The 19506-nt window shown below is 45.2% G+C and overlaps 2 protein-coding genes across 5 annotated transcripts in view; one reads left to right on the forward strand and one right to left on the reverse strand.

Annotated features, from left to right (window-relative positions):
• Window positions 1–11709, reverse strand: part of LOC133136345 (FYVE and coiled-coil domain-containing protein 1-like) — a 37481-nt gene extending 25772 nt beyond the window's left edge. For 2 of the 4 annotated variants that reach the window (XM_061253772.1, XM_061253770.1), the window contains exons 1-4: window positions 11588–11709; window positions 5458–5541; window positions 3527–3633; window positions 1049–1174 (exon numbers count right to left, since the gene is read on the reverse strand). In XM_061253772.1, coding sequence (XP_061109756.1) covers window positions 1049–1174; window positions 3527–3633; window positions 5458–5512 — 288 coding nt within the window. In that variant the 5' untranslated portion in view covers window positions 5513–5541; window positions 11588–11709. Of the gene's footprint in view, window positions 1–1023; window positions 1175–3526; window positions 3634–5457; window positions 5542–6316; window positions 6351–11587 lie in introns of those variants that run through there. The other 2 variants (XM_061253771.1, XM_061253774.1) reach the window with 2 other exon arrangements.
• Window positions 11710–14778: 3069 nt separating this feature from the next.
• On the forward strand, window positions 14779–17858 carry LOC133136667 (C-C chemokine receptor type 4-like). The gene is made up of 2 exons (XM_061254312.1): window positions 14779–14885; window positions 15860–17858. The coding sequence occupies exon 2, from the start codon at window positions 15912–15914 to the stop codon at window positions 16962–16964; it is 1053 nt and encodes a 350-aa protein (XP_061110296.1). The 5' UTR covers window positions 14779–14885; window positions 15860–15911; the 3' UTR covers window positions 16965–17858.
• Window positions 17859–19506: the final 1648 nt, after the last annotated feature.

Raw genomic sequence — 19506 nt, forward strand, 5'->3', positions numbered from 1 at the left:
GTGTTCGCGTGTGTGGTACATCTGGGACAGTGTGTGGGGTACCTCTGGGACAGTGTGTGTGGTACCTCTCGGACACAGTGTGTGTGGTACCTCTGGGACAATGTGTGTGTGGTACCTCTGGGACAATGTGTGTGGTACCTCTGGTACAATGTGTGCGGCACCTCTGGGATAGCGTGTGTGGTACCTCTGGGATAGCGTGTGTGGTACCTCTGGGACAGTGTGTGTGGGGTACCTCTGGTACACTGTGTGTGGTACCTCTGGGACAGTGTGTGTGGGGTACCTCTGGTACACTGTGTGTGGTACCTCTGGGACAGTGTGTGGGGTACCTCTGGTACACTGTGTGTGGGGTACCTCTGGTACACTGTGTGTGGGGTACCTCTGGGACAGTGTGTGTGGGGTACCTCTGGGACAGTGTGTGTGGGGTACCTCTGGGACAGTGTGTGTGGGGTACCTCTCGGACACAGTGTGTGTGGTACCTCTGGTACAATGTGTGTGTGGTACCTCTGGGACAATGTGTGTGGTACCTCTGGGACAATGTGTGTGGTACCTCTGGTACAATGTGTGCGGCACCTCTGGGATAGCGTGTGTGGTACCTCTGGGATAGCGTGTGTGGTACCTCTGGGACAGTGTGTGTGGGGTACCTCTGGTACACTGTGTGTGGTACCTCTGGGACAGTGTGTGTGGGGTACCTCTGGTACACTGTGTGTGGTACCTCTGGGACAGTGTGTGGGGTACCTCTGGTACACTGTGTGTGGGGTACCTCTGGGACAATGTGTGTGGGGTACCTCTGGGACAGTGTGTGGTACCTCAGGGACACCGTGTGTGTGGTACCTCTGGGACAGTGTGTGGTACCTCAGGGACAGTGTGTGTGTGGTACCTCAGGGACAGTGTGTGTGTGGTACCTCAGGGACAGTGTGTGTGGGGTACCTCTGGTACACTGTGTGTGGGGTACCTCTGGGACAGTGTGTGTGGTACCTCTGGTACACTGTGTGTGGGGTACCTCTGGGACAGTGTGTGTGGTACCTCTGGTACACTGTGTGTGGGGTACCTCTGGGATGGACTTGACGAAGCGGATCCCATCGTTGGCTCCCTTGGTCCTGGCAAGGCAGTCACAGAAATACTCCCAGTAGTCTTTCCGGAAGCCCAACAACGTGGTCTTCTCCTTCTGGTCAAACTGGGGGTGAGATGGAGGAGCCATGTTAAAGGCCCATCTATAGTCTATAGTCTATAGTCTATAGTCCCATGTTGTGTGTGTGTGTGTGTGTGTGTGTGTGTGCCAGTCTATAGTCCACAGACTTGTGGCTACAATGCTTGACTGGGACCTGGAACGGTGGTGGTTCAAGCCCCAGAGCAGCCACAATAAGATCTGCACAGATGTAAAAATAATATTTATCCATTTATTTCAAACTGCAATGCTCCAGGTATCAGCCCCAGCTTAGTCTAATCAACTGTAAGTAGCTTTGGATAAAAGTATCAGGGAAAATAAGTCATTTAAAAAGGGACAGAGCAAAGTAAAGTATGTTTGCACTTGCCTAGACCACCACCCACCCATCTCCTTTCTAGATTTGACTAACTTTTGCACGGCAGTTGGCCTCAATGGACCTTTCGATTTCTGGTCATGAAACACAACAGCAACCTCTCCAAATGTACTGCTGTAGTCACTCACGAACATCAACAGAGCACAGAAATGCACATTTTAATCCAGAACTACGTACTTCTTCTATTGGGCTGACCATGTACGCAGGCAGAAGATGTCACTGAAGCACAACAGCATCCTGGGGTGCTGGGATGGCTTTCACCAGCGTTGAGCAAGGCCCTTAACGGCTGTGCGGATCTTATTGTGGCTACACCGGGATTAGAACCACCGACCTTGCGGGTCCCAGTCATGTACCTAAACCACTACACTGCAGGCCACCGGAACCCCTTTAAATAAAGGAGTTCCTATATTTTCTTGCTTTCAATTTCGCACACTAAAGGTCACTGCTGGCCAACACGTACACTTGGATGTTTCGATACGCTAGCCAAACTCAGCAAACAGCTGGCAGAAACGCTGGTGAAAGCCATCCCAGCACCCCAGGATGCTGTTGTGCTTCAGTACATGCATCTTCTGCCTGCGTACATGGTCAGCCCAATAGAAGAAGTACGTAGTTCTGGATTAAAATGTGCATTTCTGTGCTCTGTTGATGTTCGTGAGTGACTACAGCAGTACATTTGGAGAGGTTGCTGTTGTGTTTCATGACCAGAAATCGAAAGGTCCATTGAGGCCAACTGCCGTGCAAAAGTTAGTCAAATCTAGAAAGGAGATGGGTGGGTGGTGGTCTAGGCAAGTGCAAACATACTTTACTTTGCTCTGTCCCTTTTTAAATGACTTATTTTGCTGATACTTTTATCCAAAGCTACTTACAGTTGATTAGACTAAGCTGGGGCTGATACCTGGAGCATTGCAGTTTGAAATAAATGGATAAATATTATTTTTACATCTGTGCAGATCTTATTGTGGCTGCTCTGGGGCTTGAACCACCACCGTTCCAGGTCCCAGTCAAGCATTGTAGCCACAAGTCTGTGGACTATAGACTGGCACACACACACACACACACACACACACACAACATGGGACTATAGACTATAGATAACTGTATGTTGCTCTGGATAAGAGCGTCTGCCAAATGCCATTAATGTAATGTAATGTAATGTAATTTAGTTCGCAATGTCAGACCAGAAGGACGACGTGGACACTTTGCCCCAGATCACGGGTCTGCTTCGGCCGCAGCACTCACCACAGCTGGATGACGAGTGCGTGTCAGTCAGTGCTCTTGTGATGCAACCTCACCATCCATGTAGCCTCATGGGCCAAACCAATCAGAACAAGACCAAACAAGGCCAAAACAAGGCCAAAACAAGGCCAGACAAGGGTACAGCAAATGTGGACTATGTACATGAATATGATTTTTTTTTTTTTTTTTTTTTAAAGGTTGCTTGTAACATTTCCAAATAAGCAATCCGCAAGCAACAATTTCTTTTTTCAAGCAAGCAAAATCCAGCCCAAAGTCACGTAAGATGAGCTGACTTCCTGCTGCTCCCCAGCCACTTCCTGGTCCGTGCGGTGTTTCGATCAACCTGTGGGCAGCCGCAGGAAGGGTGCGAGAACGTGCTCCACGGGACCGGCACGCGAACACCCGGGAGGGGGTATGTCAACAGCAAACAATGCTGTTCATTTAGTCATGCATGTATTTATTGAATCAATCTAACATTGTCTAAGAAAACCTATCTATCTATCGCATTGGGTTGTATACAGTGCAGTCCCTAAGTATTTGGACAATGGTACAAACAATCAATAATGAGGGTACAGTACTGTACAGGTGTGTATCTACCTGCAGCAGGTAGGGTACAGTGTGTATCTACCTGCAGCAGGTAGGGTACAGTGTGTATCTACCTGCAGCAGGTAGGGTACAGTGTGTATCTACCTGCAGCAGGTAGGGTACAGTGTGTATCTACCTGCAGCAGGTAGGGTACAGTGTGTATCTACCTGCAGCAGGTACTCCAGTTTGTAGCAGAACTTGTGCAGGCTGGTGCTGTCGTCGGTCACAGGCTCCCCATTCTCCCTGTGCTCCGTGCACAGCTCCATCACTGAGTCTACAGACACATTCACACACAGCACAGCTCCATCACTGAGTCTACAGACACATTCACACACAGCTCCATCACTGAGTCTACAGACACATTCACACACAGCACAGCTCCATCACTGAGTCTACAGACACATTCACACACAGCACAGCTCCATCACTGAGTCTACAGACACATTCACACACAGCACAGCTCCATCACTGAGTCTACAGACACATTCACACACAGCTCCATCACTGAGTCTACAGACACATTCACACACAGCACAGCTCCATCACTGAGTCTACAGACACATTCACACACAGCACAGCTCCATCACTGAGTCTACAGACACATTCACACACAGCTCTGTCACTGAGTCTACAGACACATTTACACACAGCTCCATCACTGAGTCTACAGACACATTTACACACAGCACAGCTTCATCACTGAGTCTACAGACACATTCACACACAGCTCTGTCACTGAGTCTACAGACACATTCACACACAGCACAGCTCCATCACTGAGTCTACAGACACATTCACACACAGCACAGCTCCATCACTGAGTCTACAGACACATTCACACACAGCACAGCTCCATCACTGAGTCTACAGACACATTCACACACAGCACAGCTCCATCACTGAGTCTACAGACACATTCACACACAGCACAGCTCCATCACTGAGTCTACAGACATATTCACACACAGCACAGCTCCATCACTGAGTCTACAGACACATTCACACACAGCACAGCTCCATCACTGAGTCTACAGACACATTCACACACAGCTCCATCACTGAGTCTACAGACACATTCACACACAGCTCTGTCACTGAGTCTACAGACACATTCACACACAGCTCCATCACTGAGTCTACAGACACATTCACACACAGCACAGCTCCATCACTGAGTCTACAGACACATTTACACACAGCTCTGTCACTGAGTCTACAGACACATTCACACACAGCACAGCTCCATCACTGAGTCTACAGACACATTCACACACAGCACAGCTCCATCACTGAGTCTACAGACACATTCACACACAGCACAGCTCCATCACTGAGTCTACAGACACATTCACACACAGCACAGCTCCATCACTGAGTCTACAGACACATTTACACACAGCACAGCTTCATCACTGAGTCTACAGACACATTTACACACAGCTCCGTCACTGAGTCTACAGACACATTTACACACAGCTCCGTCACTGAGTCTACAGACACATTTACACACAGCTCTGTCACTGAGTCTACAGACACATTTACACACAGCTCTGTCACTGAGTCCACAGACACATTTACACATGATGTATTTGTGTTCATTATTGCAGTGTATTAATCACATTCTATGTATTATTGTGAACTGTTTGACTGTTAAGTGCTTTAATTACAGACAGACATACAGACACACACACATACACACACACAGTACCGTGCACACACTCACACACTCACACACACTCACACACTCACACACTCACACACTCACACACAGTACCGTGCACACACTCACACACTCACACACAGTACCGTGCACACACTCACACACTCACACACTCACACACTCACACACTCACACACTCACTCACACACACACACACACACACTCACACACTCACACACACTCACACACTCACACACTCACACACTCACACACTCACTCACACACACACACACACACACACTCACACACTCACACACTCACACACTCACACACTCACACACACTCACACACTCACACACACACTCACACTCACACTCACACACACTCACACACTCACACACACACACACTCACACACTCACACACTCACACACAGTACCGTGCAGGTCTCTGATGATTCTCTGCAGCTGGCTCTCCCCGACTGACCTGGCCATGGTCCTGCTCGGGGTCAGAGGTCAGCAGGCTGCCCAGGGAAACATAATAAAGGGCATGTGAGACCAGACATCCCCACACACAGTACATTAGTTACTCAGGTCACATTTTTATTCACAGCCACATACAGTTGAGTAAACAAAGCAGGCGAGCAATGCAGGGTTTAGGGCCTTGCTCAAGGGCCCAAAAGCTGTGCAGATCTTATTCTGGCTACACTGGGGCTTGAAACGAACATTTCGGGTCCCAGTCATGTACCTTAACCACTAGGCTACAGGCTGTCCCACATACATATACACTCACTCACATGCACATACACCTGCACATACACATACACACACACACACACACACACACAAACGCATGCATACACATGACACACTCACTCACACACACATCACATGCACACACACAACAGACATTTGCACGGACACGTAAATATCATACACATTCTCATGAGAACAGAAACACAATCACATATGCACCTATGCATGCACACACACACACATACATACATACATACATACATGTATACACTCAGGGCACATGCATGCACACAGAAAAGCACACTTTACACAAATATACAAAAACACTTGCAAGCAATAAAAAAATCGTGCTCAAAAATTTGCCACAATCCAGTTCCCCCGAGAAACCTCACTTCACATAGCATGCACATGTCTTCTGACCTCCAAGGTCCGCTTTTCAGCCAACCACAAGACACTACTGCAGGGCATACCACCCACCACAGACACTCATCTCCACCCAACACTCTGACTACGTTCTACAGTCTACAGTCACTTGTAACGCACTGAACGAGTACGTTCTTATGGAATGATTTTTTCCCCCAAACGTTCCATGTCAGTGTTCTAGAACTCCACGGCTGTGGTGGTGTTGGTGGGCCAGTAGGGGGGCGATCTTCCGTCTGGTGAAATAAAAAACCCCAACGCCCAGTTCAGTGATGGGGACACTGTGCCGTCAGAGATGTCGTCTCTTACAGAGATGTTAAACTGAGGTCCTGACACACTGCAGTCATTAAAGGCACAATAGGTGAGATTTTTGTGTTAACATTGTTACAAGACCATTGTAAATCCCTTCCTATCATTGAAAAAGGCTCACTGACATGTTGACTCACCCTCTGCCTGTGTTCATAGTCTTTAAATTTGGGTTTCAAAATATGCAGTTGACGGCCCGACACTGTACCAAAACATTGTATAACTGTACAATAATTCAAGCTCACTGGTTGAAAATTGGTTCTAATTGCCACAGCCAATGGCATGTCAATGTCAGCGCATTCACAGAGATGGGGGAGGGATAAACAGTGTTGTGGTTTGAAGTTGTTCGTAGCTGCTTTTCCTGTCTTGACCGTGAGAAGACCGAAATCATAGCTAAAATATCCCATGACACACTAAATTCTCAAACTGGCTCTTTGAATCTGCTACCCAATCATCCCCTGATTTAATTGCCAATATAATTGTTCTCTCGCTCTCTACTTCAGCTGGTGTGTGATGTGCATTCTGGTGGAAAATGGCTGCCGTTGCATCACCCCGGTGGTACCGCACATTGGTTGAAGCGAGTTTCCCCCTCATCACTGCAAAGCCCGGAGTTTGAGAAACACGTACAATTGTAAAACCCCACGCTAACCCAACGACGGAGTTTAGCGAGGGCTGAAGGTATCAGCGTGCTCGTCCTTCTGGTGTTGCTGAAAGAATACTAATAGGGTTAAAAATCAGTGGCCCCTATGCAGACAGTCTAGATCAGCCAATAAACAAACCACGATACAAAGGCAGTAGTACCACTCTGCCTTCCGCTCTTTACTGGTCCGGGCTGACCAAGAATCTCCACAATAGGGCCAATAGATTCACCTTTGTTTATCTGACTCCATTTTAGAATAATAATTTAGATTAGTTATCCACATTTAGTGGATGTCGCATTTATAATTTTGACTTGATCGCTATAGGAATCCTGTACTGAGATTTACTCTCCGAACAGTCCTCTGCTGGTACCGCCGCATGTCACATCACGCGTTATGTGCACGTCTCACGAACTGACTAGATATCTACAGTCATCAGAGGTCGCAGGAATAGCTGCTCTCGGGTAGATCTGTTTACAGCCTAGGGTCCCAAGCAGACCAACATTGCTACGGCTGTGCTCGACATGAATGAACTACCACGCGGAGGCGAGGGATTTACCATCATAGGTCTACGGGTGCTATACGCCGTGATACATTAAGCGTAAATATTCATCCTCCCTAGACCAGTTTGAGGGGGTAAACCACGCATTCCCTGTATAACATTGAGTGTCAGTAAGCGAAACCACACAGATCAAGTTTTAACAATTTATTTTACCAGGCAGGTTACATACGTAATTACACACTAGTTCCAAATACAATATAAAAACATTAGAAGGAAACCAAATTACGGAGTCTTAAAAGTCATACCTGGTAATAAAAGCTACATACGGGAGTCTGACTACAGACACCCTGTACGTAGAAGTGACGTGCAAGGCGTGCACGGGAGAGACTGATTGCATCCTCCCAGATGCCCTGCAGGCCTGAGTAAACCCTGGGACCAGAGAGCTTCTCAAGAAAACAGATGCCTGAGTCTTCCCCCACAAGCTCCTGCCCGTATGGGTGCGGAGACGGTGGGGGTTAATGGTGCATGCTCCTGAGTTAAATTACTTTACAGCCATATATTGCCACAGTACCAGAGGAAGCCAGCAAGCTGACCAGCAACAATGACAGTGCCAGATGTTAATCATTTCCGCCTTACACAATCAGGCGTGTTTAGCTAAACCTTTTTCAAACTGTAAGTTACAGTTTCATCGTTTCTGGCAGACTATCATATCTTGTGTGATATCAGTGGTGTGAAAAAGTGTTGCCCCCTTCCTGATATTAAAAAAAAAAAAAAAAAAAAAAAAATTTTTTTTTTTGCATGTTTGTCACACTTTAATGTTTCAGATCAAACAAATTTAAATATTAGTCAAAGACAATCATTTTTAAAAAATCATTTAAAAAAATGCAGTTTTTAAATGAAGGTTTTTATTATTAAGGGAGAAAAAAAATCCAAACCTACATGGCCCTGTGTGAAAAAGTGATTGCCCCTAAACCTAATAACTGGTTGGGCCACCCTTAGCAGCAACAACGGCAATCAAGCGTTTGCAATAACTTGCAATGAGTCTCTTACAGCACTGTGGAGGAATTTTGGCCCACTCATCTTTGCAGAATTGTTGTAATTCAGCCACATTGGAGGGTTTTCGAGCATGAACCGCCTTTTTAAGGTCATGCCACAGCATCTCAATAGGATTCAGGTCAGGACTTTGACTAGGCCACTCCAAAGTCTTCATTTTGTTTTTCTTCAGCCATTCAGAGGTGGACTAGCTGGTGTGTTTTGGATCATTGTCCTGCTGCAGAACCGAAGTTAGTTTCAGCTTGAGGTCACGAACAGATGGCCGGACATTCTCCTTCAGGATTTTTTGGTAGACAGCAGAATTCATGGTTCCATTTATCACAGCAAGTCGTCCAGGTCCTGAAGCAGCAAAACAGCCCCAGACCCTCACACTACCACCACCATATTTTACTGTTGGTATGATGTTGTTTTTCTGAAATGCGGTGTTACTTTTACGCCAGATGTAATGGGACACACACCTTCCAAAAAGTTCTACTTTTGTATCGTCAGACCACAGAGTATTTTCCCAAAAGTCTTGGGGAACATCAAGATGTTTTCTGGCAAAATTGAGACGAGCCTTAATGTTCTTTTTGCTCAGCAGTGGTTTTCGTCTTGGAACTCTGCCATGCAGGCCATTTTTGCCCAGTCTCTTTCTTATGGTGGAGTCATGAACACTGACCTTACCTGAGGCAAGTGAGGCCTGCAGTTCTTTGGATGTTGTTGTGGGGTCTTTTGTGACCTTTTGTATGAGTCGTCACTGCGCTCTTGGGGTAATTTTGGTCGGCCGGCCACTCCTGGGAAGGTTCACCACTGTTCCATGTTTTCGCCATTTGTGGATAATGGCTCTCACTGTGGTTCGCTGGAGTCCCAAAGCTTTAGAAATGGCTTTATAACCTTTTCCAGACTGTTAGATCTCAATTACTTTCTTTCTCATTTGTTCCTGAATTTGCTTAGATCTCAGCATGATGTCTAGCTTTTGAGGATCATTTGGTCTACTGCGCTTTGTCAGGCAGGTCCTATTTAAGTGATTTCTTGATTGAGAACAGGTGTGGCAGTAATCAGGCCTGGGTGTGGCTAGAGAAATTGAACTCACGTTTGATAAACCACAGTTAAGTTATGTTTTAACAGGGGGGGGCAATCACTTTTTCACACAGGGCCACAGGTTTGGATTTTTTTTCTCCCTTAATAATAAAAACCTTCATTTAAAAACTGCATTTTGTGTTTACTTGTGTTGTCTTTGACTAATATTTAAATTTGTTTGATGATCTGAAACATTTAATTGTGACAAACATGCAAAAAAATGAGAAATCAGGAAGGGGGCAAACACTTTTTCACACCACTGTATATAGTCAGCTAGTTACATAGCCAAACAAAGTTGCTTGCTCATAATATAGGTGGTTAGCTAAAGTGAAAACTTCAAAAATACAACAACAAGAAAATAGTTTTGGGCAGCAAACTACAGTCAACCTTGCATAAAGTCACCTGCTCGGTGAACATTTTCTAACTAGAACACTACCAAAAGACGGCTGGCTCTCTCGCGTTTGTCACAGCTTTCCGAAACAGTGCGCAAGAACACTGAACCGTATAATAACGCTTTATAACACACATTATATTCATAGACTGTGGAAAGGATAAACAGTGTTGGGGTTTGAGGGTGTTTGTTACTGCGATTCCTCCCTTGTCCGTTAGGAGTCCGAAATTACCTATTGGACCTTTAAATAGTTAAACTGAAGGTACCTAAAGAAAGGTGAGAGGAATATGCATGAGCAATGGAGCTTAATGAAGCATATTATGTGCCAAACCACACTAAACCCCACCCAGTGACTTTACAAAGTCCTGAGAATAAACAGCAACGGACAAGTAAACAATAAGAATGAAGGTAAAACAACGCTGTAATGTGCTGCAAGGTGCATGTTTATTTTAAGTATTGCAATACACGTCTACTCGGTTCCATATTCAGCTGGTCAGTTTTTGTATCATTTATTTTTTTGTAACCAAATGTTGTATTGCTATTTCAAAGGAAGTACACTGCATTTACATATAAAAAATGTAAAAGTTTTTTTAAAAAGCCGTAAAAATGTATGCAGTAAACCGATTTTCAACACACAGCGCACTCTTTTGGAATCTTATGAAACATCATCAACGTTTTCTTTATTTTCGAAACCAAGAACCTTTAGTGAGGAGACACCTGACAGCGATAACACAGCAAACCGGCGCTATATTAGACACCAAAACAAACAGGTGTAGCCTAGCCTTTCTGCTGCCCTATCAAGTAGAACACGTACATTGGCGTCCACGAAAGTACACAACCCGGAAAACGAAGTCATCAGGTTGCAAAAGTATCCATCATATGACAAACTTTGGGTGTCACACAAACACGTCATCCAACCTTATAAAACATGAGACTGTACAGGGAAACAACTGAAAGCAAGCTTTAAAAAGATTAAAACTTCACGCAGCAATTTCGCTACAGGAGTCCCAAGTTCTACAATAGAAACTATTGGATTATATGGCCGAAACATTTTAAAGTAATAACATGACACTCCAAAGCATGTCAATAAATTGTTTTTGGGGTTTTTTTGTCATTTTATTTCTCTCTCACCACACACACACACACACAAAACCTCTCTCGCCAGGAGAAGCACCTGCTACTGTACTGTGGTTACATTTAGAATGACTCTTCAGAATGATAAATGACAAGCAAGCAACAGATAAAAAGGAAAAAAACGAACGTTATATTTGTAACTACTTCGCGCTTTGTGATCATTTGTATCGTAAAGCAGAATTCCACTTCCCCAAGCATCTCTTTTTAAGTTTAGCTACCTGGCAGGCATACGCCATTACGCCAAAATAAGAGTCTTCCCCAAAATACAGATTCATGCACATATTTCAGAAGAGGAAGATTGTTTTACATACTGTTTGTTGACTCCCAGTAGTGGCGATTTCTTTACACTCAGTGAAGGCTACGTAACGTGCTGCTACGAGCAAGACGGGAGGATACCATTGATTGACACCTGCGCCACACAATTAAAATGAAGATCCACAGAACGACAGCGCAGGCACGCGCGATGACGCGCGTAGTTTGGTTGCACTTGTATCATAAGGACTAATGTCCAGCTGTCATGTGAATGCTTCCTGCCCAGCGCAGGAGGAATAAATTATATACCACTCGCAGGGGTGCAGATCTTGTTTATCTACAAAAATAAGGGCAGCTGTGTTGTAGTGGCTAAGATTAAGTGGGACGCAGAAGGGTTCACTGGATCCCTCACTGTCTCAGACCTGAGCTTCCAGCCCTTCTAATCCCCATGGTCCTCTCAAGGCTAAAATACTGTTAATTTTTTGTTCTCTCTCAAGAAGAAAATATTAGCTTGTTTTCAGGTACTGTTTGCCGGACAATTGAAGATTTCTTACCACATTGGTAAATCGTGATATCGTGAGTCTCGTTATATCGTGAGTCTCGTGATATCGTGAGTCAAAACGGTCTCACCCCATTGGCAATATTGTTGTCTCATTTATTTAACAAAAAAGTAATAGACATAATATTTTAAGTCTAAGGCTAAAATACTGACTTATTTAAAAAGTACAATCACAGGTAGCAAGCTGTCGCCATGTGGAAGTTAGCCAGACGTTAGGGGTGGGACATGAAAAGCATTGTATGGTAAGAAAATTTAAAAAGATTACAAAAATATATATACTTCAGCATTCTTGAAGTATAATTACATAAACTATCCATCCATTATCTTAACCCGCTTATCCTGAACAGGGTCGCAGGGGGGCTGGAGCCTATCCCAGCATACATTGGGCGAAAGGCAGGAATACACCCTGGACAGGTCGCCAGTCCATCACAGGGCACACACACCATTCACTCACACACTCATACCTACGGGCAATTTAGACTCTCCAAACAGCCTAACCTGCATGTCTTTGGACTGTGGGAGGAAACCGGAGTACCCGGAGGAAACCCACGCAGACACGGGGAGAACATGCAACTCCACACAGAGAGGCCCCGGCCGACCAGGATTTGAACCCAGGACCTCCTTGCTGTGACTATATAATTATATAAACAATAGTATATAAACTAGGGGATAGTATTGAGCATACTGTTTTTTCACATGGGGATTTAGTGTGATATTGGCATCTGTGAAGTCTGACAGTGCATAATAAAATGGGCAAAAGTATTGAGGCACAAACTGCTTCTTCTGCTTTCAATTTGACCTGACGGGTCTGTCTACAGAAATGCAGTCACCAAAGAACACTCAAACAGCGGCGAGAACAAACTTCCTGCTGGGAAGAAAGAGCTTGCTTGGGCTTTCTTCCCAATATTCTTAGTCTTCCAAATCTAATCGCCTAAAATTAATGTAATTGCCTAACTCCCTCTTCATGTAACCTCCGGAAGATAACAAGGGCATTGTATTCTACATAACTAGGTACAAAGTGGACAGCACAATAAAAAATGGTTTCTCATCTCCAGACTATTATTTATTGTGGGAACTGGCTTAATGGTATGGGTAACAGTCTATGTTTGTTGAATTCAACAATTATTTTTAGTATATTGATTTGTTGCAAATTGTTTTATTTGTAGCATCTTGAGAGAGATCGGCAAGGGTGTGTGTGCAGACCCTAGCGACAAGTGAAGGAAAATAAACTGGAACATGACACCACTGTACTTTGAATAATTAGTTGTTCGATTGTGTATTAGTCACAATAATTAATCCCACCAATTTTCAACATCTTATTAGTCTTACAATAAAAACAATCTTATTATTATTATTATTATTATTATTATTTTAATGTGAATACATGTTTACTGATCATTGGTTTGAATAGGCAACAGTACCTGCCTTAAAACAATGTGCTCTTCAAAGTCCCATTCAGCTGGTAAATTTGAGTAAAGGGTTCATTAATGTGCTACACCCCTCTGTCTGTGTGCCTGTTAATGAGTGTTGGCCACCATAACTATCTATAATTTAAAGCTCTAGATGACATGAAATGGTGGTCATAAGTCTATCATAAATGTAAAACGCCTCAGCTTCCATTGGGGGTCACATCCCATATACCAATGTCAAAATCAAACCTATGCCGTTGTAAAGTCTGACATTGCATAATAAAATGGACAAAGGTATTGAGGCACAAACTGCTTCTTCTGCTTTCAGTTTGACCTGACGGGTCTGTCTGCAGAAATGCAGTCACCAAAGAACACTCAAACGGTGGCAAGAATCCTGGTAGGATGAAAACGGTTTCTTGCCATATTGCCACATTTTACAAATATTATCTCCCTCTTCACCTCAGCCGGTGTGTGGTGAGCATTCTGGAGCAAAATGGCTGCCATGCATGGCCTAGGTGGGTGCTGCACATTGGTAGTGGTTGAGACGATTCTCACCCTCCATCTCTGTGAAGTACTTCAAAGTTGCCGACTGGGGCTAATAATAATAATTATAATCATAATAATCATAATAATAATGCACGGATGGCGCAGTGGGTATAGTGTCCAGGGTGTATTCCTGCCTTTCACCCAATGTATGCTGGGATAGGCTCCAGTCCCCTTGCGACCCTGTTCAGGATAAGCGGGTTAAGATAATGGATGGATGGATGGATGGATAATAAGAGCTATCTTTGAGACTGACACACTGACAGACATTTACTGGGAATTTACCCTTAGTCAGGTTGAGGTAATGACAGAATGTGAAAATGTGAGTCTCCCTTTGTTTCCGTTTCTGTGCAAATCCTGCAGCTCGTAAAAAGAGTGAACGCTGTACATACGGTATTTGGCCCGGGGTAGGGACCCAGGTAAGAGGGTGACAGAAGTCTCCAGTTGGGAATGTAACCCTCACCTGGATGGATACAGGCCCAGGTCCGGAAGCACTGCTCTTCCCTGCCTCGGTCTGGGGCTGAAGTCACAGGTTTGGCGCAGAGCAAACACGATTGACTCACAGATGCGAGAGAAACAGCGTCTGCATCTTGTGGTTTTGGGCTGTGGTTAAAGATTTCTGCAAGGTGACAGAAGGCAGCGTGCAAACGAGGAAACGCAGCTATTCCGGGCTTTACCCTGGGCTGGCCCGTTTCCACCTCGCTTTTTTCACGTCCTGGCTGACAGGGGCGGGGTTATCTGAAGGCACGGGCGGTCATAAAGGCACTGGAGTGCAGACGCAGACACTCTCCCTCCTGATCAGTGTCTGAAGGAGTGCTTGGCTTCGTGTGGACCGCCAGGCTGCAGGTACGGAGCTCATTTCATACACATTTTTTTTTACATTTACATTTTCGTCATTTGGCAGACGCTTTTAATCCAAAGCAACTTACAAGCGCATAGGTTTTCCACAAGCTAAAGCATCACATCCATAACTAGGAAAATACACATGAAGTGCTGTTCTAAACAAAAAATACAGTCATCGTAAGTGCAATTTTTTTATTTTTTTATGGATCAGCGCTTCCATCACATAAACTTAGTGACATTTTAGTCGTCTAATTTCTTTCTGAAACTCATTTAAAAACAAACGGGAATTTGACCAAAATGCTGTACAGAGTAAAAGTTTAAAATTACATCATACAAAAACAGGGAAAACCCAATTTTACCACATCTGTATCACACAATAGTCAATGAAAATGTTCATGTAATTAATCATTTTTCATGCATTTATTTCATGCATGTTAAATTATAATAATAATTATTATCATAATGTTAGCAGGAATATTGTGTGTCAAGCACCAAGAGCGTGCAACAAATCATTGCAGCAATTTTAACACCTTGGTTTCCTGCATGATCTGCTGCAACCCAGCCCTGACGATCTGCCAGACTGTCAAGTGTCAAGACACATTTCTTCTTTCCCATAGTTAAAAATAATTAATAGTAACACATACGTACATACAGCATATGTGGGCAACATGGCTCAGACCGTAAGAGCAGTCGTCTGGCGGTTCAATCCCCCGCCCGGGCTGTGTCGAAGTGTCCCTGAGCAAGACACCTAACCCCCAAATGCTCCTGACGAGCTGGTTGGTGCCTTGCATGGCAGCCAATCACCGTTGGTGTGTGAGTGTGAGTGTGTGTGTGAATGGTTGAATGGGTGAATGAGAAAGCATCAATTGTACAGCGCTTTGGATAAAGGCGCTGTATAAATGCCAACCATTTACCATACGTAAATACATTGTGAATGTAATCCATTGTGAATGTAATCCCCTGTCCTTGTGTCCCAGGTCTCTTCCCCACAGATCCACTGACTGCAAAGTGGAGAGGTGAAACGGAGCAATGATGTTGGCGCACAGTCTCGCTCCATCGACTGACGTACCCCAAACCACCGATTATTACCCAGACTACAATTACACCGATAACGGCTCCGTGGTGTTCCTGGAGGAGGACGAGCAGCAGTTCAGCAGCACCTTCTCAGGGGTCTGCCTCATCATCATCTTCGCGCTCAGCCTGGTGGGCAACGGCTTCCTGCTCTGGGCCCTGCTGGTGCGGGAGGACCTGACGAAGCCCACCACGCTCTTCCTCCTGCAGCTGGCGGTGTCGGACCTGCTGCTGACGCTGTCCTTCCCGTTCTGGGCCGTGTACTTCCTGCACGACTGGGTGTTCGGGCCGGCGGCCTGTCACCTCCTGGTCTTCGTCTTCTTCCTGGGCTTCTACAGCTACATGCTGTTCCTGGTGGCGGTGACGGTGGACCGATATGTGTCCGTGGTGCACGCCGTGCGGGTCCTGCGCCGCCGCCCCAGCTGGTGCGTCTGGCTCAGCAGCGCCGCCCTGTGGCTGGTGTGCGTCGCTGCAAGCATCCCCGAGGCGGTGCACACGCAGACCGTGGAGTTTGTGGACGGGACGCTGTGTGTGCAGGCCGACCGACACCTCCACCTGCAGCTGCTGGGGTACGCCGTGCACATCGGCCTGTTCTTCCTCCTGCCCGTCGTCCTCATCCTGTTCTGCTACGCCCGCATCTGGGCCACGGTGCTGCGGTGCCGGTCGGCGAGGCGCTACCAGGCCGTGTGGCTGATATTCGCCGTGGTGGCGGTGTTCGTGGCCTGCTGGACGCCCTACAACGTGGTGCTGGTGCTCGGGGCCCTGCAGGACCTGGGAGTCTCGGCCCTCGTAACCCCCGCGGCCAAGCAGAAGATGGTGCACGCCTACTACGTGTGCCACACCCTGGCCTGCTGCCACTGCTTCCTCAACCCCGCCCTGCACATCTTCTGCAGCAGCCGGTTCCGCGGCTACCTCTCCGCCTTTTGCCGCGGCAACTGGGGGAGGAGCCAGACTTACGACTCCCAAAACGGCGCCCGGCGAAGCACCGTCTCCCACCAGACAACCGTGTGACTGGAGAAGTATTTTCATTTGCCATTTAGAGCCGCAGTAAAGAGGAAGATGAGTTGGAGACGCGCTGAAATGATTGCAAGACAAGGACTTTCACTTCTCCGGAACCTGCGTGGTAGAAAAGCCAGGGCAGAATTTTTTTTTTTTTTCTGTTTTTCCATTTTGCTATTTTCTCATAAAGAGCCACTTGCATGCATGCATGTTTTATACATTATTGATTAATACAGCCAGGGTATTTCTGAAAGACAAGCCTGGTGCCTCCATAGAGCTTATTCCATGTCAAGGTGGGACAATTATATTATTCTTCTGTTGCCTATATTCACTGAAAGGTCTCTTTCTGGGGATGTGGCCCGTTTGGTTCACACCTGGTAATGGCGGCCTGTAGCGTAGCGGTTAAGGTAAATGACTGGGACACGCAAGGTCGGTGGCTCTAATCCCGGTGTGGCCACAATAAGATCCGCACAGCCATTGGGCCCTTGAGCAAGGCCCTTAACCCTGCACTGCTCCAGGGGAGGATTGTCTCCTGCTTGTCTCCTGCTTGATTTGTTGCACAAATCAACATTGCCTGGAACTATCTTTATTATTTAGGGGGGGAAAATAAGTATATTATTAGTTTAAAGTGGCTAGCGTAACTCGGTGGACGAGCTTGTAAATCCCGCATGTATGAATGTTTGTATAGCTACTCTTTTTCTTCTGCACTCACACTCAGAAAATATCTATCGAATGCAAAGATCTGTAACTCGCAAATATTGTCAATTCAACAGTCTTGAAGCGCAAGATAGCCTTTATTCCAATGTGATTGTTAACAGAGTAGCCTTTCTCTTTGAGCAAACGTCATAGCAAAGAAGTGTGTTTACTGGGTAGTGAATAAAACATATTTTTGTACTATTTTAAAAACCATAGTGGTCTGTGTTCTGGCCTACTTGCCTATGGGGTTTGTCTCCCCCTAGTGGGCATTGTTCTAGCTACTTAATGTTAGTCTCCATTTTGTTTTGAGAAAACGCGTGTGCAGTAGCAGTAGTTTCTTAAGTAAGTATTGGAATACATTATGTTTAGTGCATAAAGGCAGCTTTTTTTCGATTATCATTTGTAATCAAACTCAAACAGTACCATTTTGAGTTATTTTAGTAGTTATTATTCATGCTAACCGGAGCTAGCATCGTGCTAATCGTCCTTTGTAAATAGCTAGCTAAGCTTGCCAAGCTCTGGCAAGTGTATTTGTTACAGTAAGCTGTGTTCATTTATAGATACAGGCTATTGGTGCCTTGTGTGTCAGGCTTATTTGATACTCTAAAAACAAAAACTGCACCAGTAAAACTGCACCTGCCTCGGGCCTTTATTGGAGCCTTCCCGTTAGCAATCTCTTTAGCTTCACACGCCAACGGCCAACGGCGTCAGGCTGCCATGCAAGTTACCAACCAGCTTGTCAGGAGCAATTGGGGCCCCGCGTCTTGCTGTGCTCCCATGAAACAACAGGGAAACGGAAATCGGAATGTGACGTTGTAATAATCCAAGCAACCAGTAGGGGGAAGAAGAGACACTGAAAAAATGCTCCATTTAAAATAAAATAAAAAACAGGTCTGCTTGAATTCTGGCACTTGTTCAGGCCTACACGCATGCACGCACACACATCCACACTCAAGAAACACACACGCTCACGCGTGCACACATACTCACGCGTGCACACATACTCATTCACTCACACGCACGCATGCATTCACATACACTCAAGAGGTAGCGTAGTGGGGAAGGAGGGTGAACCGATGTTCTCTCGCCTTTTAAATTCACATTTGACAACAAACGAAAGTGTTCACAATCAAACAGAAAGGAAGCTGTTGTGTTTTAAATGCAGCAGTATAAAATGCACAGTGGTTGTCTCTGACCTGGCAGATTAATTTGCCGTCCCCCTCGTATGTGCGCTGATAACACTGATAATGTGTTCACGGTAAGAGAAGTGTCTTTCATAGGACATAGCCGCCCACACTAAGCTACGCGGTGAAATAATGTAAAGTAATGGAAATTGATCCGTAAGCATTAAGTACCTTTTACTATTATACTTTACACCGGCCTCCAAATACCCCACAATAACTGCATGTGTGTGTGTGTATTTATACACACACATACAGTACTGTGCAAAAGTCTTACGCACCTGTATAACATTCTGTACAGATAAGATTCTTTCAAAAAATAATCCAATGAAAGGTCCTAAATAAATGTACTACACATGACATTTTAGTAATTTGGCAGAATAGTTCAAAACTGAATCAAATCAATATTTTTTGTGACCACCCTTTGGTGTTAAAACACATTTAATTTTAAAAATAGAACACTTCTATTCTATTAATAACCAGCATGACAAAGATGAATAATCACACTCAGGCATCATTACTGTCATGGCATTAGCGACTGGCTCTAAAAAATGGCTGACTATATTATATAAACTAGGGTATAGTATAGGGTATAGTATTCAGCATACTGTTTCACATGGGGATTCAGTGTGATATTGTCACATAATAAAATGACCAAACGTATTTTGGCACGTAAG

The sequence above is a fragment of the Conger conger genome, chromosome 9, assembly GCF_963514075.1.
Source record: "Conger conger chromosome 9, fConCon1.1, whole genome shotgun sequence".
NCBI classification, from domain to species: Eukaryota; Metazoa; Chordata; class Actinopteri; order Anguilliformes; family Congridae; genus Conger; species Conger conger.

Excerpts from the sequence above, each read along its gene's own strand:
- LOC133136667 (XM_061254312.1), top strand. The coding sequence starts at position 15,912 with ATGATGTTGGCGCACAGTCTCGCTCCATCGACTGACGTACCCCAAACC.